General features: G+C 35.0%; 1 protein-coding gene across 1 annotated transcript in view; it reads left to right on the forward strand.

The window, feature by feature from the left end:
• Positions 1-1,101: 1,101 nt before the first annotated feature.
• Positions 1,102-22,321, forward strand: part of SMC2 (structural maintenance of chromosomes 2) — a 44,488-nt gene continuing 23,268 nt past the window's right edge. Inside the window, exons 1-14 of the mRNA XM_049770241.1 lie at positions 1,102-1,269; positions 2,095-2,244; positions 3,161-3,283; positions 4,559-4,597; positions 8,146-8,256; positions 8,592-8,636; positions 10,767-11,000; positions 11,163-11,312; positions 12,173-12,406; positions 14,347-14,506; positions 15,155-15,272; positions 15,704-15,842; positions 16,258-16,377; positions 19,050-19,254. Of these exons, the coding sequence (XP_049626198.1) occupies positions 1,102-1,269; positions 2,095-2,244; positions 3,161-3,283; positions 4,559-4,597; positions 8,146-8,256; positions 8,592-8,636; positions 10,767-11,000; positions 11,163-11,312; positions 12,173-12,406; positions 14,347-14,506; positions 15,155-15,272; positions 15,704-15,842; positions 16,258-16,377; positions 19,050-19,254 (1,996 nt within the window). The remainder of the gene's footprint in view (positions 1,270-2,094; positions 2,245-3,160; positions 3,284-4,558; positions 4,598-8,145; positions 8,257-8,591; positions 8,637-10,766; positions 11,001-11,162; positions 11,313-12,172; positions 12,407-14,346; positions 14,507-15,154; positions 15,273-15,703; positions 15,843-16,257; positions 16,378-19,049; positions 19,255-22,321) is intronic.

Here is a 22,321-nt window from a genome sequence, read left to right on the forward strand (position 1 = left end):
TCATGAGCTAAGCCAGGAACGCGGGGTCCTCGACTCGCGCCGAAATTCAAAGGAATAAATATTTCCGGCGCCGACTTTCGGCGCTGGGCAAGAGCGATCGCTACTATGCAGAGTTAAGACTTCTTTAGCGCCCGAAGCTGGGCAGGGTTGCGGACTGGACGCCCGCGAGTCTGGGAAGAGCTTTAGGAGCGCCTCCATTCCAGGCGGCCTGTGCTGCAGGGACCCGGGTGCGTGCGCAAGGCCGTTTGGGCCTAGCTTGGCAGGTTGGGCGGGAGATGGGTCCGGGGATCTGGGAAAAGGGTGCAAGGACTGCAGTATCCTGGAGAGGCTTTAGGGTAGTTAGTATTCATCGTTTAGGGTTCCTAGCAGAGTGGTCATTTTCTGTCCAGCCTTGCAGTTAGATTGAGGACGTGTTAGACCCCCCCTCCACCCCCAAAAAGCATGGTGAGGTGACAGGAATGGGCTGAATTAAAGAGGTAGGAAAAATCCAAAATTCACATATTTCATAAATATCTTTTTCCTCTTCCCTCTCCTCAAAGCGGGCACTTTCAGACATGCAGATGTGAATGTGGCTGCAGATGCTGTTGGAACAGCTTTTTACTGAGCTTGTTGTTTAAATGCAATGATTTAGAACAAGTGAGGGGAGATGTAGAGACTCCCCCCCCCCCCCTTTCCCGGGTTCTGAGCTCACCATGGATCCTAGTGCCCCTGACGTTTGAACAGGCACTGGTATACCCGTAAATGAGAGTAAGCCTGCAAGAGTTTGGGTGCAAAATAATATGGGCATAATCACCTCCTTTAGATAGCTCATGAGAACGTAGAAGTGTAGCACCTAGGAAAAAAGTGCAGATTTCCAGGTCAAAGCAATGTTTTGACTCATTTCCATGTGGTATGTATATTTCGAAGTTGGAAACAGATTATCTTGCTCCCCAAAACGTCACTCGATAAGTCATTCATTCATTCTTGGGTTTTATTTTTTTGCATTTACTGTGATTCCAGTTTGACTTGCCTCTTCAAAGTGATGCCTCTCTTTTATACAGATCTGCTTTGTGGCCCCTTTGATTCTCAGTAGAGGCTTAACTATCCAAGTCAGTAGTGAAAATGCATATTAAATCAGTTGTTTTGGAGGGATTTAAGTCCTATGCTCAGAGGACAGAAGTCAATGATTTTGACCCACTCTTCAATGCCATCACGGGTTTAAATGGTAGTGGAAAATCCAATATACTGGACTCCATATGTTTCTTGCTGGGCATCTCCAACCTGTCTCAGGTAAGTTGCAAGGTTTTATGATTTAAGTAAATTTAGGTTTAATGGGGAAATCCTTTGGATTTGGAGATTGTCATTAGTATTCTGTTGACTTTTTTATTTTCCACCTTGCTTGATATTTTATATCTCCCCTAAAAACTAAACTTTATCTCTTAAGTGGAAAATAGAACCTCAAGAAAGTTGTGTTAGATTCATTTTCATGACACTCAGACTTTGGCTTTAAGAAAGTCTCTCACCAGAGTATTATTTTCCAAATACTGTCCTCACCCACTCCTGCACTGCTTCTCAGCATTCTGATAATCTTTTTAGAAGCTACTAATGAGTCTTGATGAGCAGTAAAATTTGTACATATTCTTTTACCCAGAATCTTTCAAATGAACTTGCTTTAGGAGTTAAGTAAGAAAGCAATTTAAGTCAGAGTTGAATAAAACATTGGAGAAACAATCATAGATTGTTATCCTTGTTTCTGAATGTGACATTTTATTGAATGTGACTCCTTATTTTATTTATTTTTAAGATTTTTTTTGTTTTTGTTTTGGGGACACATCCTGCAGTACTCAGGGGTTGCTCCTGGCTCTGCACACAGAAGTCGCTCCTGGCAGACTCGGGGACCAAATGGGATGCCAGAGATCAAACCCTGATCCATCCTGGGTTGACCGTATGCAAGGCAAATAAATGCCTTGCCATTGTGCTATCCCTCCAGCCCTACCTTATTCTTGGCTACTTAATGAATGCCTCATAGGTGATTTTCCAACAGCAAGAAATTCATTTTTAAAGTTCTTGTGTGATAAAGGGTTTTATAATTAATGAACTTTTCTTTCATTTTAGGTTCGGGCTTCAAATTTACAGGATTTAGTTTACAAAAATGGGCAAGCGGGCATTACCAAAGCCTCAGTGTCAATCACCTTTGATAATTCTGACAAAAAGCAAAGTCCTTTAGGATTTGAAGTACTTGATGAAATTGTAGTAACAAGGCAGGTGAGTGCCTACTAAATCTTATTTGAATTTCTGAAAATTTATGATGTGTTTTTAGTAATTAAAACACAAGGCAGAGTTCAACAACAATTGATATATCACAACTTTACTTTTTAGTATGTGATTGTTTTGGAAATTAGGAGGTGAGGAGAGGAAGGGTTAGCTTCTGACTGGAAATATAGTCTAAAAATTGGAGCCTGAGAGATGGTTCAGTGGAAGGAGTTTGCCTTGCATGCGGCTGACCCAGCACCGGCTGCAATTCCATCCCTTATGGTCCCATACGGTCCCTCTAACCAGGAGTAATTTCTGAATGCATAGCCAGGAGTAACCCCTGAATGTCACCAGATGTTGCCCAAAAATAAAAAAAAATAATTAGGGCAGGAATGGATAAATATGTTGTATGCACTGTGAAAATATAAAGCTAAATAGGACTTATAGGGAACTAATACATGAAAATATCTAATACGAATTTGGGGGGATAACAGGTGGGAGGTGATGGAGCCATACCAAGCAGGGCTTGGGCTAATTTTAGTTCTGTCTTAGAGATCACTCTTGGGCAGGCTCTAGGGACCTTACAAGGTCCCTGGGAGGGTTCTAAGGATTGAACCCAGGCCAGTGCATAGAAGACAAACACCTTACCCATTGTGCTATTGAATTCTGGCTCAAGAAAAATTATCCAGTGCAGAGGAAGTTGAAATAGAGGGAAGTGGATGATCCTGTACCTTAAGTCCCTGGATTAGAACCCACATATCCTTAGGTTATGCATTCATTCTGAATATGATGCTCATTCTCCACCATTTATCTCCAAATAGCTTTGGTTTACCATTATGTAGAAGAAAAAAATGAAAAATAATTTTGAGTGAGAATTGATGATCTTAGCTTAAGATTTCATTTATTTATTACAATATTTTTCTTTTAGGTGGTTATTGGTGGCAGAAATAAATACTTAATCAATGGAGTAAATGCAAATAATACCAGAGTACAGGATCTCTTTTGTTCTGTTGGTCTTAATGTTAACAACCCTCACTTTCTCATCATGCAGGTATTTTGTTTGTGTTGTTTTTTAAATCTCTCAATGGTTTTAATATCTCTTACTTTTGAGTAACTGAAATAGGTATTTATTTTGATACCCTGGTTTTGTGTGTGTGTGTGTTTACTCTTTGTGTATGTTTTTAGGTACCTGTTATGAAAAGTGAATTAGTTATTTGTACTCATGTATTCTAATATTTGTACACTTAAATTTATTTTTATTTTTTGTTTTTGGGGCCTATGCCCAGTTGTACACAGGGCTTACTCATGGCCCTGCTCTCAAGGATCATTCTTTTCTGGCTTGAGGAACTTGTGCTGGGGTACAGCCTTATATACTTTTAATTTTGAAGAATGTTTAAAATTAATCTTTGAATTAATTTTTTATTCTAAGAACCATTCGTGCAAACTATTACGAATTGTTTTAAAACAGTATATGAGATATTAGATTAAAGCATTTTATTTCAAGTATTTGGTAAATTTTAGATAATTTTTTGAGTAACTTAGATGAAAAAATAAGGACTGACATTATCTTCCATGTACATTTCAGTTGACAAATTCCTGGCAAGTCAAAATTATAATAAAACTAAAACAAGTGCTTTGGAGTGTTGTTTCTGGTTTGGGGGCCATACATGTTGATGCTCAGGGGTTACTCCTGGCTGTGTACTCATATTAATCCTGGCATGCTCAAGGGACCAGATGGGATGCCATGATTGAACCTGGGTCAACCATGTGCAAAGCAAACACTCTCTCCTGTGCTATCTCTCCAGCCCCAAATAAATATATTTTCATTATATCACAGCTTGAAATCTGAAAGTTAACTCACAAATCTAATGCCTAAGCAAAGTGATTCTTTGGAGATGGTTTTTGTTTATAATTTTGTTTGTTTTTTGTACTATTGAGTAAATTCAGTGATTTTTTTTGAGACTTGGGAGTATATGATTTATTTCTTGGGGATACATGGGTGGGACATGACTATAACCATTAAAGTCTAGAAATCTCAAATAATCATAAATTTTGTTTATGTGCCTGCTTAGAATAAAATACTTCTATATCATTACTTTGTATTACTAATGTGTGTGACTTAGCAATAGAGTAAAAGTGTATAGTAACATTGCAAATTTCTAATTACTTGTTCTTGGGTCTAAGCAAAGAAACTTAACCAAAATATCATTTTAGGATATAATAGCTTCAGTGCAGATAAGCAAATACTGAGATAATAAAATAAGCCTTTTGATTAGACTATTTGTAATTTTTTTAGCATTATTAAAGTTTGCCATTTTATTTTCAGGGTCGAATTACAAAAGTATTGAATATGAAACCTCCTGAGGTAAGACTACTATGGTTATTATATATATTGTTTTAATCTAATCTTTTTTTACCTATGTCATTGATTATTTCTTGGAAACTGTAAAGGTCCTTTGATTTTGTTGTTGGTTGTTATCAATTTTACACTGAATCTTTTAGTTTATTTTGTATTTTTTGTGACATTACTGAGCCTCAGTTTTCTTCACTTATAAATTGGAGTCAATAAATCTTATCCTGGATTGGAGTCAATAGATCCTATTCTGCATCTGTTCTGAGACTATAATAAAAGACATTACCTTTGAGCAGATTTTTTTTAATTGAACTATCATTCACATAAAACATGTGAGTTTTAGGTTATATTCTTTTTCTTTTTAAACTTTTTGTTTTTAATTATGAGAACAAAGATGCAAAGAAAGAGGACAACGTAAAGTTACAGTGGAAGGACAATCACCCATAACATAATTCTCAGAAGAAGTCCCCTTGCTGATAGCTTAACTTTGAACTTTCAGCCAAAGAACATTAAGATAAACAAAACAGAATCCATAATAGTGTTTATTTAATTGGCATTTATTGCAAGTGATCTCCATGATACATTCAATCACCTTAGTGATTTTCTTGTGATAATACCTATCTTACTGATGCTCTGCTGTTTGGGTCTGTTGCTATGGTGATCCATACTTGGCCACACCTCTTTGTATTCAGGGTCCAATAGGGTATATATGTGGTATTGTGAGAGGGGACAGATGGTGCCAGGGAGTCGGTTTGGTCTCTTGCATGTCAATCCTGTGTTCTACCCCTCTAATTCTTCCTGCTCCTAAGAATGAATCTTCTATGATATCCCTTAACAATTTTCAAATACAAGGTATTATTAATATTAATCATGATTGCTCTATATTATATTCCTAGAACTTTTTATTTCAAATCAGGCAACTTGTTTGTTCCTTTTGACCTTTGCAACCATTTTTTTCCCATCCCTCTGGTAGCTACCGATCTATTCTCACTTTTTTGTGATTTGTTTAGTTCCATTTTTAAGATTTCACATACAAGTAAGGTGGTAGGTTTTTTGTTTTCTCTGCCTGATTTATCTTTCAGAATGCTTTCAAGGTCCTTCCATACTACTGAAAATGTCAAGATTTCTTTTCTATTTATGACTAACATATATTCCAAAGTGTAAATATACCTTATTTACTTTTTACACTGATCTATACTTTAGATATAAATTGCTTTTGGAGGTCTTACCTTTTGGAGTTTCTATGATGTTTTCCTTAGCATAAGAGTTGCTGGGTCATATATTTTGTTCTTTGAGAAATTTCCATCCAGTTTTCCACAGTGGCTTCACTAGTTTATATTTCATCCAACATGACACAAGTGTTCCCCTACCTCCACTGTCTTAACAATGCTTCTATTTCTTGTTGTTGTTTTTTTTTTTATAATAACCATCCTAAGAGATGTGAGGTGATATTATTGTGGTTTTGATATGCCCCTAGAGATTAGACCTATTTCCCATTTGTAATTCTTGAATAGAAATGTTTTGTTTCCTCTACATTTTAAATTTGCATTTATCTCCCTGTTGAGTTGTATGAGTTTTGCAATACTTTATGATATTAACTGGTTATCATATAGTTATGATTTACAGATATTTCTCCCCATTCTCACATTTCTCCTATTCTCCAAATGAAAAAGACTACTGTTTCCATTTGTTCATGAGTTCCTTTGGCATTTAGTTGTTTTTATTTTCTTTTTTATTAATCTTAATCAATATTTTCAACATGTAAATATTTAAAGAATGAAGCTTTGATAGTAAACCAGAGATTCACACAGGCCATCAATGCCAGTTCCCTGCAGCGGCAATACCGCAATAACATGAATGAGTTAGGTATTTTCTGTCTTGAGCTTTTCTTGATTGAAAGCAAGGAAATCTGTTTGGAAGACTTCTCCATACCTCAGATCCATTTGTCACTATACTTGTGAAATTATTCATTTAATTTTGCATTTCTTATGTAGACTAAAAAAAATCAGTCTAGTTCTTTAATTAAAAGAGTTCAGTGCAAGTTTTTTAAGGTTACAGTAATGGCAGAATTGGTTCATGTTTTATCATAACACACCTCTTGTATTATTTTTTATTTGATGTATTCCTACATGTTTGGTTTTGGTGTCAGATCCAGAAACTCATCAACAAGGCTAATGGCAAGGATTTTATCATTTATGTTTTTTTCTAGGATTTTATGTATTCAGTACTTAAAAATATTTTTTATATAACAGTATTCTGTGGCAGAATTAAATATCATAGAAAAATAATTTGTGTAAAATTAATTCATAATACACAGTTTATTTAGGACATTAGTATTTTTTCTCTTGGCATCCTTTCAAGAATTGCTATAAAAGGGTAAATGTTATTGATAAATTCAATATATTATTTAATATTTATACATATTTAATATATTATTTAATGTTTTTAAGGAGCTTTAGGGCCACATTCGTTGGTACTTGGGGGCTCCTTCTTGCTCTGGTCAGTGTTTGCTCCCATAGTCCTCAGGAAACCATGTGGAACCAGGGCTTATACCTAGGCGTCCTGCATGTATATGTGCACAAACCTTCTGCCTGGCCCTGTGGTTATTTATTTTCATGTACATTGGGGGAGGATTGTGTTGAGGCCGCTCCAGTGGTGCTTAGGTCTTAGTCCTGGCTCTGTGCTAAGAGATCAGGGACCATGTGGAATGCTAGGTACTGAACCTGGATTTACTATGTGCAAAGCAAGCGGAGACATTTTTAAAGTAAAACTTCAAGTTTGGAATCTACTAAATAGAAATTAAAGTATCTGCTGGAGAAATAATCCTTGAGATAGTTCTGCAAGATTTATTTTCTTAACAAAGCTGTAGCTATTTCAGAGTACTTTTATACTTATTTTGGAAAATAAAAGTTCTGGGGGTTTTATTAATACTTTGAATGAAAATTACTGAGGTACCGAGAAATTAAGATATTTGTTGGACACTATTTTTCCCAGGTACTTGTGGTGGTTCCTACTCAAACTACAAGTTCACTGTATTGAACTGACTTGCCCCGTTTCCCCAGTTCCTCTTAGACCACTGAAATCTGCTTGGGAGTTCTTACAAACACCTTCCCTGTCCTTTCTTATTCTTACCCCAAAATTAAAAGTTACTAAAATCATTATCATATTTGTAATTTAATTTTTTTTCTTGAGTGTTTGGGAGAATGTTAGGTAGAAATGAAAATTTTTACTCACATTTCCTTGTAAAATGAAAGGGAAGTGGTATTAATCTTTTTATTATTCCTTTTAGACTTGGTTTTAAGAGAGGATACGGGAGTGGCCACACCCAGTGGTAGTTAGGTAGTGCTCCCACCTCTGTTCTTGAGGTACCAAGAGGAACAGGGGATCAAATGGGGATCAGCTGCAAACAAGACAGTCACCTTAACTTCTTTTATACTCTGTCCAGATCCTGAATTAATATCCATAAAGAGAAAACTCTGGGAACACAACATAAAGTAAATTAATTTAGCAATATAGTATTAGAAGGCAATCATATATTTATAATATATTTGTCTTTCTAGATTTTGTCTATGATAGAAGAAGCAGCTGGAACCAGGATGTATGAATACAAAAAAATTGCTGCTCAGAAAACTATAGAAAAAAAGGAGGCTAAACTTAAAGAAATTAAGACGGTAATGAAATTCATGTAAAAACTATTTAGACAAAATAGTAATTTTCTCTCTTTGCATGTCTTTGTTGTAAAGAGGGCAGTTTTCAACCCCAATTTAGGTTCCTTAGACTTGCATGCTGGTTTTCCCTTTTTTTTTTTTTTCTTTATTGGCCTACACCCAGATATGCTCAGGACTTAGTTCAGGCTTTATTTGATCTTTAAGGGACAATATATGGTACCAAGGGTCTAACTAGGAGTTACAACATGCAGGTCAAACACCTTAACTCTTGTAATATCTCTCTGATCATTTAATAGGACTTTATATACTGAAGAGGGTTTTTTCCTTTATTTTTTTAGATACTTGAAGAAGAGATTACTCCTACTATTCAAAAATTAAAAGAGGTATGTATCATATGTGAATACAGCCAGTCAGAATTTCACCTATTGGCTGCATAGCCAAGATCATTAACATTGGAATGAAATATGTATTATTTACAAGAAATTAGATGTGTCTTTTACTTACTGAGTCATAACGATTTTGAAAAATTGCTCTGCATAATTACAGAAAATGATATGCATATTGATTCTTTGTTTGCTTTGGAGCCATACCTACCAGGGCTCAGTGTTTTAACTCATAATTCTATGCTCATGAGTTACTCTTCACATGCTTGGGGGACCACATGGGACCCTGCAGTTCAAGCATGGGGTTGCTGTGTTGCAAAGTAAGTGCTTCCTGTCTGCTCTCTATCTCTTCCACCTTCATATTTTGATTCTTTGTTGAAGGAAAATGTCTAGATTTTCTTGGATTATTAGAATTGGTTGAAATAGTATTTCTTGATAAAAAAGGCATTTTAAAAATAATTTTTTAAATAATGTTTAAGATGTACATCATTAAAAATTAATACTTATATAACTCTAAATAATACTTGGTGGTAAATCTAGGATTGTAGGGACTGTCACTACAAATACTACCAAGACATTTGTAAGAGAAAAATAATGAAACTGATAACTAGTTTTTCACTTGTCTTTGGCGTTTCTAACATATTCCATATTTTAGTGAAAGTGCATTTATAACACTTTTTTGATTCTTGTTTATGTTTGGGGAAAACTGGTTGTGCTCAGAGCTTACTTCTGTGCTTAAGAAATCACTCCTGGCAATTCTCAAGGGACTATATATGGTGCCAGCGTAACTGGGGCCAGCCACATTGCAATGCAAGCTCCTTGTCCCTTTTAATATCCTTCTTAGCATATTATTTTTAAAGTTGTACATTTAGAAACTAATTTTTTTTTTTTTTTGGTTTTTTGGGCCACACCATTTGACGCTCAGGGGTTACTCCTGGCTAAATGCTCAGAAATTGCCCCTGGCTTGGGGGGACCATATGGGACGCCAGGGGATCGAACCCAGGTCCTTCCTTGGCTAGCGCTTGCAAGGCAGACACCTTACCTCTAGCGCCACCTCATCGGCCCCTAGAAACTAATTTGATGCTTTTGAAAATTCATCCTCCTAAAGCTACCTTCTGAATCTACATAATAATATGGATGTTACTATAAAACTTAAAGGATTTTAATCTTAGCATATTTTTTGTGTGCTTGATTACTAGAAAATACTAGATAACATTTAAATCTAGATATCTGTTGATAATGCAAATTCTTCTAATTGTGACAATATGGACAGGATATTTAACCAATCCGAATTTGTTTTTTTATCTAAAAATTAGAATTACTATGTACTACTTTATCTACCTGAGAGATAAATTTAGTAATGTGTAAAAGAGTAGTTTATGTATAAATATTTATGAGTGAATGTTAGGTGGGCATCTTGGTATTAGTACAATATAATTCATTTATTTCATAGTGTGTCACTGATGGGTGTATTAGTTGCTTTGGGGGCAGTGCTTCAGACTGTGCTGTGCTGAGGTCTTACTCCTGGCTTCACTTAGGGATCACGCTGGCAGAACACCTGGGACCATATGTGATGTTGTAGGTAGAACCTGGTTGGTTGCAGCAAGAAATTGTGTTCCTTGCTGAACAACTATTTCTCTAGCCCCTTGATTGTATATTTAAATTTGTTATCTATCTGCTAAATCTTTATTTTTTATTTTTTGTTGGTTTTTGGACCACACCCAGTGATGTTTAGGGGTTATTCCTGGTAATGTGCTCAGAACTCACTCCTGACTCAGGGGTCCATATGGGACGCCGGGGATTGAACCCAGGTCCATTCTGGGTCAGCCACGTGCAAGGCAAATTACCTACCGCTGTGGTATCACTCCGGCCTTCTTTTGTCCATCTTGGTTAATCTCAAAAGAAAAGGCCAATTAGGGTTCGCTGGAGATCTTTAATCTTGATAAAAAGCCAACATTCTATTGATAAAGTTTCCTAAAGTCTTTTGTCTTAATAATCCAAGAGAGTGTGCTTTAATAAGTTCAATAAGGTCTTGCAGTTTAGTGCTTCCCAGTTTTCTGTAGATTAAGTATTTCAAATTTGTTTAAAATATGAATTTGAGTTAAACACTTTATTGATGATTTCTTTCAGGAAAGATCATCTTACTTGGAATACCAAAAAGTAATGAGGGAGATAGAACATTTGAGTCGATTATATATTGCTTATCAGTTTTTGCTGGCTGAAGATACCAAAGACCGCTCAGCTGAGGACTTAAAAGAAATGCAAGATAAAGTTATAAAACTTCAAGAAGAGTTATCTGAGAATGATGAAAAAATAAAAGCACTTAGTCATGAAATAGAAGAATTGGAAAAACAGAAAGATAAGGTTAGTAATACCTAATGGTTCCTGTAATTCTGGACATTGTCTTTATATTAATGTATTAATCTTTTGATGTAAGAAAATAGCTTATAACAAAATATTTCAAGAGAATAAAATAATACAGACACAATTCAAGTAATTTGATTTAATGGGCATATTTGCTAATAGGAAGTTGGAGGTATACTTCGATCTTTAGAAGATGCTCTGACAGAAGCTCAGCGAGTTAATACTAAATCTCAAAGTGCCTTTGATCTAAAGAAAAAAAATCTCACCAGTGAAGAGAACAAACGTAAAGAACTGGAGAAAAATATAGTCGAGGTAAAAAAAACAAATTTTTTATAATTGGAGTATTATATATTTATCTGTTTATATGTACTGTAATAATGGACTTGTTTAGTTGTTTGAGCTTACAGTGCACAAACAATAAAATAACAAATATAGATAAAAACACCTTGTTGATTTTCAGTACACTGAGTGAAACAATTGTATGATAACTGAAATCAATAGCATGTTTTATAGTGATAACTAAGGGAGTAAAAACAAGCAGGGGGATGACTGGAAGTATAAGAAAGAGGAGTTTGGGAGTTTTACATTGTGTAACTATTGAACCTATATTTATAAAGATGATTTCATGTAAGACCCAAGGGAGATCGGATGCAGATGAATTGGGGAAGGAAGGGGAGTTTCTAGTCAAAAGTACAGCAGCTGTCTGCAGAAGAATTGGGGAAGCAAAAAGATGTAAATAGAGGGTCATTTTACAACAACATTTTGAGGAGTTTGAGTGATCTGTAAAATTACTGAAGATAGTTTAGTAGGACAGTGACATTTTTAATATTTAAATTGGGTGATTCTATCTGCTTTAAAGATACAGATAAAAAAGAAACAAAATCTAAGCAGTCTGAGATAGTTGTCTAGTGCTTGAATAAATAGAAAAGGGTGTATTAAGAGAAGTTATAAGATTTCTATGTATATCTAAAGGGTGATTCTAACAAAATAGAGTGATATAAATGTTTCATAAGAGTGGCAGAAACAAAAAAGAAACACTATTTTTAAATTTATACGTATCGTCATGCTCTCTTCAAATTACTATAAAAATTTGATGGCATAAAGGTACGTGTTTAAGAAAATTGATGTTCTCTAAAAATCTATTAAATTTGCAATTCGAAACTCTTCCTAAGGATTCTAAAACTTTAGCAGCAAAGGAAAAGGAAGTGAAAAAGATCTCAGATGGACTGAATGCCTTTCAAGAAGCCAGCAATAGAGATGCTGAAGCTTTGGCTGCCGCACAGCAGCGCTTCAATGCCGTTTCTGCTGGCCTTTCCAGTAATGAAGACGGAGCAGAAGCAACTCTTGCTGGCCAGATGATGACTTGTAAAAATGACATGAGTAAAGCTCAGACAGAAGCCAAACAGGTAAAAATTCAAGTTTATTTTAGCTACAACAGAAGTACTCGATAATATTCCTTTTTCCTATTTCTTATTTCTGAAACTTTTTGTTTTCCATGCGATTATCTTCTTTTTTTTTTTTTTTTTTTTTTTTTGGGCCACACCCGGTAATGCTCAGGGGCTACTCCTGGCTATGTGCTCAGAAGTTGCTCCTGGCTTGGGGGACCATATGGGACACCGGGGGATCGAACCGCGGTCCGTCCAAGGCTAGCGCAGGCAAGGCAGGCACCTTACCTTTAGCGCCACCGCCCGGCCCCATCCATGCGATTATCTTCTATTTGCTCCCACTTTTCTGCTCTAATTTCTTCATCTTCAAAGGTCATTAGTTTATTATAATGGTTTTCAAATTTGTTTACCTTCTTTCACAGTTTAAGGTTTTACAAACACAGACAGAAAAATACATATACATAAATCTTTTATTTTTAAAGAAAAATGACAAAATAAATTTGAATAATTAAATTCTTTAAAGGTAGATAGATTTGATTGTGATAATCCTATTTAACATATCCTATAATACACAGCTCTTTTCATTAAGAAATTTGATAGTCCATAAAAGTGTGTTTAATCAGTAATACAGTGTCCTGAGCAGTGGCGCAAGTGGTAAGGTGTCTGCTTTGTATGTTAACCTAGGACAGATTGCGGTTTGATTCCCATATGGTCCCTCAAGCCAGGAACAATTTCTGAGTGCATAGCCAGGAGTAACCCCTGAGCGTCACCGGGTGTGGCTGAAAAAAACAAAAAAAAAAGTTAGTAATAGAAAAGACGTTATATTCTCTTGGTTTTTCATATTGTGATTTTTCTAAGAAATTAGGGCAGGGGTAGCGAACAAGTTCGACACAAAGAGCCAAAATTTTAAACTGTGAGAGAGAGCCACACCACGCAGTGACCTGCCAAAACAGACAAACACTCACACAAAAGCATCGAATTTTAACAACAATATATGAAACACATATTGCATTTTGCCATTTTGAGTGAGGGTCAAAATTCTGCACAGATGGTGAGGGTGTGCTGCGTCCTCCACACTAAGAACTAACGGCAAGATGTGATCTAACATGTGACACACGGGTTGTTTCCCTCAGTTGTTTCCGAGGGATGGAAGACAGGGTGAAGCAATCTGGGGCGGGACTCCCGGCTCGGAGATCTCCCCTCAGAGATCCCTCCTCAGAAGCAGCAGAACAAAATCCAAACTTGGCAAAGAGCCACAAAATAATGTATACAAATTGTATACACAAATAAAGTATACAAAATAATGATTTTGGTCAGGAGCTGCATGCGGCTCAAGAACCGCTTGTTTGCCACCCCTGAACTAGGGTATACATCTATTCAATTTTAAAGGTGACATATCTTGTACATCTTAAAATCAGGAATATAAGAAATAAGACTCAGTTACTTTAATTTTAGACTTCTGAGATGTTTAATCTAGCATTGACATGTCAGTCAATTTACTTTCCTTTTTTATATAAACTTATATTAAATAGTTTTTCCACTGTCAAATGAATGCAGATACAAAGATACACAAATAGAAATATCTACATCTAAGGTAAATGATATAAAACTGATTTCTAATGTTTTTATATTTTAGTTTTTGTTAAAATCAGTTAAATCACAGGGTTTTTTTGAACTTTTAGTCTTTTACTTAATAAATATCAAGAAATTATAACCTTACAAATTGCAAAAAAATTTGAGCATTAGTTCATATTATGAGTTGTTTTTTTGGGGGAGGTGGGCTACTCAGGGATAGAACTCATGTGGTCCTTGTGCAAGGCCAATAAAATAATCCAGATGATCCAGCCACTAGAATATGTTTCTTTATTTAGTCAATCTAGGTCAATGGCCATCTAATCACTAGCACATATTTTATTTCACAAGACTACCTTACATAATCTGTTAAACTTTTTCTGTTATAGGCCCAGATGAAATTGAAACATGCCCAACAAGAATTAAAGACCAAACAAGCTGAAGTAAAGAAAATGGATAGTGGTTACAGAAAGGACCAAGATGCATTAGAGGTTGTGAAGAAACTTAAAGAAAAACTTGAAGTTGAAATGAAAAAACTAAATTATGAAGGTTAGACTTTAAATACAAAAGATTATAAATTATTATAACAAAATAATTACTAAAAGAAAATAACTTAGGACCGAGTGATAGCACAGCGGTAGGGTGTTTGCCTTGCATGTGGCTGACCCAGAATGCACCTGGGTTCTTTCCCTGGCATCCCATATGGTTGCCCAAGCCAGGAGTGCTTTCTGAGCGCCTAGCCAGGAGAAACCTGAGTGCCACTGGTGTGACCCAAAAAAACAAAAAAAGAAAAGGAAAATAACCAGAATATATTATTTACCCTCTGTTGGGTATTTCTAAATTTAATACCTGTAAATGTAGTTATGAAAATATGTAAGCATATTGATGCTTACATATTTATTGCTGAGCTATTCCTGTTTCAGAAGTGTCATGTGGAAATTCAAAACCTTTGTGAAGTCTGTTCTTAAGTTTTCAATTTGTTGTTTCTTAAGAATGATGACTACTGGAAGTAATGTTTACTTGTCAGATGATAGAAATCTGAATTTTAAACTAGCCTCTCATTATATAGTAGAATAGTAGTTATTTTGTATTTTGCTTCTAGAACTATTTTGAAAATAGAGGTTGCTAATATTTTTCTTAAACCAATAGAATAAGTTGTTAGACTTTTTTTTAATTTGCTTATGATTTGTTGTTTAGAAAATAAGGAGGAAATCCTTCTGGAAAAGCGCAGGCAGCTGTCTCGTGATATCAATAGATTGAAGGAAACATATGATTCTCTCTTGGCCAGATTTCCTAATCTTCGATTTACTTACAGGTAACAGATATGAACCATGAATTTTAGTCATTTTAATGTAGTAGTGTTCAAGAAACAATTTTTTGAAAGTATCTCTGGCATGAAGATTTGGGTGCAAAAATGTTTAAACAAAGTTTACCATGCTAAAACACCTACATTAATATTTTGTTATTTCTGTTTTCTATGCAGTATTTATAAAAAAATATGTAATAAAATTAGAATGATGAAATTATTCCTGTTACTTGAATGCATATATACAGAACGGTCTCTGATTAATTCAAATACTATACCTGACCTGTCATCTAGGGATTTTAAAATTTTTGTTTTTGTCAAAAATGAATTCATTTGCTTTTGCTTTGGATTTAATGTATTATCAGAAAGTGCATTTAACACATAATTTTTTTTTTACTTCTTTTATTTATGATTAATTTTTGCCAACTTTTCTGTTTTAGAGATCCAGAGAAGAACTGGAATAGAAATTGTGTGAAAGGACTTGTGGCTTCTCTGATTAGTGTGAAAGACACTTCAGCAACCACAGCTTTAGAACTGGTAGCTGGGGAACGACTCTACAATGTTGTAGTAGATACAGAGGTCAGTAGATTTTTAATTAAAGAAAATTTATGCCTGAAAGGTCGTGCACTACTAGAATAATTGGGTACTCTCTTGGCATTTTAAACTTCTTAAATTGCTCTTCATACATGGTAAAACTATTTAGTTAGTCACCTTTTGATTTCTTATTTTATTTTGATCAACTATTACAAAGAGGTATTTTGCTTAATCCTGCACTTAATGTTAATGCATACTATCGCTCTTAGATTTTCTTTTTTTATTGTTTGGGATGGAAGAGACTGCACAATTACTTGATAATGAGCTCCTAAGTTTTTGATGCTTTTCATTTGAATGTTCTCTGTCATCATTAATATATATGATTAATATTTAATGTGTTGTTAATAATTGATTAATATTTAATATACATTTAATTAATTTCAATGGAAAAATATTTTAGATTACTGGGAAAAAACTACTGGAGAAAGGGGAGCTGAAGCGTCGATATACAATAATTCCACTTAATAAAATTTCAGCTAGATCTATTGCTCCTGAAACTCTGAAGATTGCTCAAAATCTTGTAAGTTTTATGTTTTACCTGAATATTTTTTCTTTATTAAAAATGGTTTTAATTTAAAGAAAATGTATCATATAGTTGACAGAACTGATCATAATATGTTTGTTTCAATGTAAGGGAAAGCAAAGTGTCTTCCAGGATTTTGTCTTCCCTTCTTTTTTTTTTTTTTTTTTTTTCTGACTCCTTTATAACTGCCGGCTTGTAATTAGTCTTCAAGCTCCTCTATGCAATTCTCCACCTGTGTAATTCAACTATTATGGCTTGTTAGTATGCTTTTTAGTTCCTTCAGTTCCATTTAAATGGATTCTCTCATCTTCTGAAAGAGTTTTTCTTCAAGTTGGTTGAATTGTTCATCTATAGATTTCTTAATTTCACAGCTAGTGACTCCTTGATTTTCATTGCTAAACCAATAAGTATTGATTTTAGGTCCTTATCTATAAGGTTCAGGCATTTGGATGGACTTGCAGATTTGTCAGGATTTTTCTCAATATTCCCTACAGTAGATGTCTTCTTTAGTTTTCCCATTGATGTTTGCATTTAGTGGTTTGGAGTGCTGGAATAATAGGGTGTTGAAAGAAGTGCTAGATCCAATCTTCCAGGAAGTGTATGATATGTCTTGAAATGACTTTGTGCTGACACATTAGCGTCCACGCGGTTGGGAAAGGAGAACTGATGGAAAGGAAAGTAGTTTTAATGATGGCACTGGAACAAGAAGGAAACTGAGGGAAAGCTGGAATGGAGGCCCTATTCGAGCTTGGTAGAGGGGATTAGGACTGGAGCCTCTCTGTTCCCACCCAGACACAGGCCTCACTGTTACCTGTATCTTTGTCCAAATTAGAGAACATTTATTTTGGATTATTTAATTATATTTAGATACATAAAATTTTAAGTGAAAACTGTTAGACTTGCTTTATTTAAAAATAGATGAAAAGAAGATAGAGATGTTGATTAGCACTTCTGAAGGTATTTCAAAATATCGTTTTAAAAAATGGAGATGGGGAGCTGTGGACCTCACTTGATGCTGCTTGAGAATTACTCCATGTCTTTTTGGGAGGTTTTTATTCTATGCTTTTTTAATTTAAATTCTTTAATTGAATCAACATGAAATACACATTTACAAAGTTATTCATATTATTGAGTTTCAGTCATACAGTGGCCAACACTCTTCACCAGTGTATGTTTTCCCCTACCAATATCCTCAGTTGCCCTCCTGCCTTCCTGCCTCTGGGCAGACATTTTTCTTTTCTATCTCATATATTCATTTTTCCTTTTAGATACTGGTTTGTAATGTTGCTAAAGGAGAATATTGCATATCATTTTATCTTTTGTCGGCATTCAGTTCTTATCCACAGAAATCATTTCCAATTCTCATTGTTAATAGTGCTCCCTTCACTATCTTAACTGTACTCCGCTCTTTATGGCAAACTTCCTATCATGGAGCATTCCTCCTGGCCTTCTTCTCTATTACACTTTTTTTAAAAAAAAAAAACTTTTTGGGGACTACTTGTAGCTCTGAGCTTAGGGGTAGCTCCTAGTGATGCTCAGGGGTGGGATCATAGGGGACACGGATTAAAACTGGGACAAATACATACAATTCAAGTGACTTAGCTTCTATACTATTTTTCTGTCTCTTAAATGTCTTTAAACCTTAAATCAAGTATGTTGATGTCAGGTAATATTTAATTTTTGAATTTTGAAGTGCTGGACTTATAGAAATTATATTAAAATCCTAGAATTCTTTAGTTTTTATTTTCATTCCAGACATACATACCTACAGCCACAAGCTTGGAAAGTATCTATCAGTTAGCAATAATGTTGCTCTTGTTAGAAATTTTTCCCTTACCCTGTTGACATACATAACAGGTGAGCCAGACAGTTTTTGAGAGATACATTATAAAACTGTTTTCAAAATGCAATTATATAGTCAAGAGAAGGAGGGTGAGTGCAGAATAATTGTAAGGTAGAATTCATGGTCATTTACTTCCTTTATTTTTAAATCAATTGTGGTTGTCTAAGCCTTTGACAGATATTTTAGCTTTTGGAGTACTGGTGTTGGAAGTAAATTATAATTTTAAGTGACAACAAAAGTATTTCTACTCAGATTCTTAGAATAATTTTATAGAAATTTCTGTTAAAGGATAATTCTGAAAATAGATTTTTCCCTAGTTGCCTTCATTGTGATTCTTCTGTGTGTCATTATCATTGAAGGTTATGAGCAGACAGGCAGTTGGATCAGAATAATGAACTGGTTAAAAAAATCAATTTTTTTGCTCTCGATAATTAGTATGTATTTTATTTTTTAACTGACAGGTGGCAGCTCTGGCATATTTACTTTGAATGAAACTTCAACAGTAAAACGACCAATTAAGTAATAACTGACAGTCCTTTGTGTTGATCTGTTTAAGAAACTGTGTAGTCTGTTTTGTATTTTAAAACTTGTTGAAAGAAGCCCCTATTTGATAGATATTTTCTTAATTTCTGGTATTTGAGCTTTATTACTTAGTATTAATAGATCTTTCAGTGCTTGAGTCTGAATTATTTTTCTAAAACATTTTTAGAAGTTCAAAAGGATTGTTGGTAACTCTGTATTACTTAACTTTCTACTATAAAAGTTTGTTTTACTGTTTTTTATAATATATATGTACTATGACTATTTTGTTTTTGTTTTCCCACAGGTAGGCCCCAACAGTGTTCACGTGGCTCTCTCACTTGTTGAATATAAACCAGAGCTGAAGAAAGCAATGGAATTTGTCTTTGGAACAACTTTTGTTTGTGATAATATGGATAATGCAAAGAAAGTGGCCTTTGATAAAAGAATAATGACCAGAACTGTAACTCTAGGAGGTGAAGTTTTTGATCCTCATGGGACATTAAGTGGAGGTAGGTTATTCAGAATTCCTTTTAATTCAGTTATGGTAGATCGCTTGGAGTCTTTTTTTTTTTTTTTTTTTTTTTTTTGGTTTTTGGTCTTGGGGTCACACCCCTCAGTGCTCAGGGATTAATCCTGGCTCTACGCTCAGAAATCGCTCCTGGCAGGCTCAGGATGCCGGGATTCGAACCACCGTCCTTCTGAATGCAAGGCAAATGCATTACATTCATGCTATTTCTTCGGCTCAGCTTGTAGTCTTTAAAATATTAAATTATACTATATTAGAAAATACAGATGCTCTCAGGAAGTGGTAGTTATTTTCTTTCATTGCATTGTTTGTTCCTTTTGCTTATTTTCTATTGTTTCCTGACTATTCAGATAATCTAGTCTCTGAAAAAAATGAAGTTTATATTTTTAGCTTATATTTAATGTAACTATTCGTGAAAAGGCTAGCTTTTTTGATTTGTGTTTGTGTTACTGCTTTTACTAAAAATAAAGCAAAATCTAGGAGACCAGAACAATAGTATAGTCACGCAGGGGTCCTCAAACTTTTTAAACAGGGGGCCAGTTCACTGTCCCTCATACCATTGGAGGGTCTGACTATAGTAAAAACAAAATTTATGAACGAATTCTTATGCACACTGCATATATCTTATTTTGCAATGAAGAAACAAAACAGATACAAATACAATATGTGGCCCGCGGGCCACAGTTTGAGGACCACTGGGGTAGGGCACTTGCTTTACATGTGACCAACCTAGGTTTGATACTCAACATCCTATTTCTTCTCCCAACAAAGCCAGGAATGATAAGTATAGAGCCAGGAGTAGCCCCTGAACATCTCTGGGTATGACTCACAAAACAAGCTCCTCAAAATTTAATTTTGTTCTTAAAATGGTACTTAAGTGCTTTAAAATGGAAATTTAGACAGTGAAGTGCTTTTATTCTAGTTTGCTGTATTGCTTTCAGATCTATGTTAAGTGATTATGTAACAATAAACACTGTATAGTACTTATTTGTGAGCCAGGCAGTGTTATTAAATTGATGTGCACTAGTTATTTATGACTTCTTTACTTTTAGTAAATAAATTAAAATCATGGCCTAATTAAAATTGATTATTAAAATACATTTCTCAGTTTTTGTTTTGGGGTCACATGCAGCAGGGCTCAGAATTATCCATTGCATTTTAAGATCCCAGTAGCCACAAATAATAAATTGGTATCTGAACAATTTATTTATAGGACATTTCTGTCATTCTATCATACAGCTTTAATTAAGTTTATAATAGCTATATACAGAAGGTAGATATGCTTATTTCTACAATCTAAAATACCCAGTTATAGGAATTACAGTTCAGAATGGCTAAGTAACTTGCTGGTACATGAGAAATCTCTGAGCATCAAATCAGGTCCTCTCATTTCAGTTTGTGTATATAACTAATATGCTCGTAATACCTTTGAGATAACAGGCTTATTCTCTTTTATAAAATTGATATGATTGCATATCTCTTGGAGGTGTTAGAGATCAGATATTTGTACATATTGACCATTATGAGTCTGCTTTTACTCACTTTATACATAGAAATTTTCAATTTTCAGTGTTATAATAGCTTTTAACATTTATTTCAGCAGGCTGGAACAATAGCACAGCAGTAGGGCAGTTGCCTTACACTCAGCCAAGCCAGGATAGATGGGGTTTGATTCCCAGCATCTGATATGGTCTCCAGAGACTGCCAGGGGCTATATCTGAGCTTACAGCCTGGAGTAATCCTTGAATGCCACTGGGTGTAGCCTAAAAATAAAACGAACAACCAAAAAAAAAGATTTTTTTCAGCAATTTTTTAAAAATGTTTTTTTTCGGGTGGGGGTTTGGATCACACTCGGCAATGCTCAGGGGTCACTCCTGGCTCCACGCTCAGAAATTGCTCCTAGCAGGCTCAGAGGACCATATGGGATGCCAGGATTCAAACCACCGACCTTCTGCACGCAAGGCAAATGCCTTACCTTCATGCTATCTCTCTGACTCCAATTTTCTTTCCTTTTTTTTTTTTTTTTTTTTAATTTTGGGACTTGTGCTTGGGACTTACTCCTGGCCCTGCACTCAAGAATAAAACTGGATAGAACCAGTGTCAGCCACATGCAAGACAAACATCCTACTAGCTATACTTTCTCTTAGCCCCTATTCTCAGCAATGTTCAAATGCAGTATGATAATCATCATATTTAGTTACAACTCTCATGACCTTGTTCTTTTATAACTGAAGGTTCATACTTTGTAACTACTGGCACCATTTCTTCCACCCCCTACTTCTGGAGCTTTTCTGTTGGCTTGGCTGTTTTCTTTTCACCCACTTGACCCATATTCCGCATTAAATTACAAAGTATTTTCTCTTCCTGAGTGACTGTTTTTGAATTGAATAATTTTTTAATTGAATCAATGTGAGATACAGTTACAAAGTTGTTCTTGATTGTGTCTCACTTATACAGTGTCAGAAACTCATCCCTTCAGCAATGGCACATCACCAGTGTCCATCACCAGTGTCCTTGGTTTGTTTCCCACTTTTCCCCCAATTGCCTCTATACCAGACATTTAAGTCAGTCTCTTGCTCTTCTTTTTTTCTCTTTTAAAAATGTAGTTTTTACATTTAGTAGCTTGCAATATTATTTCTGAAAGTATATCATGTTATAACTTTACTTCTCAGTACCCAGTGTTCAGAGTACATGTCCACTTCCAAATATTACTGTCTCACTGGTCCTGTCTCTGCTTAACTTGTGTGTGTGTGTGTGTGTGTGAGTGTGTGTGTGTGTGTGTGTGTGTGTGATAAATTAGTGATCATTTTATGTCTATCCCTCTCCCTGTGTCTTCTTGGTCTTCTCTATTGTCTTTGGGTGATCATTTTATGTCTATCCCTCTACCTCTGACTCATTTTGCTCATCATAATACTCATATCCATGTATAAATAAATCTTATTACTTTATTTTTCCTAACATTGAGGGATTATTTCCATGGGATTTTTTGCCATCATTCTATGTAAGTTTTCTTTATTTGTTGGGTTTATCTTGTCTTAAAAGAGCCCCTT

Source organism: Suncus etruscus, chromosome 1 (assembly GCF_024139225.1).
Source record: "Suncus etruscus isolate mSunEtr1 chromosome 1, mSunEtr1.pri.cur, whole genome shotgun sequence".
Lineage (NCBI taxonomy): Eukaryota > Metazoa > Chordata > Mammalia > Eulipotyphla > Soricidae > Suncus > Suncus etruscus.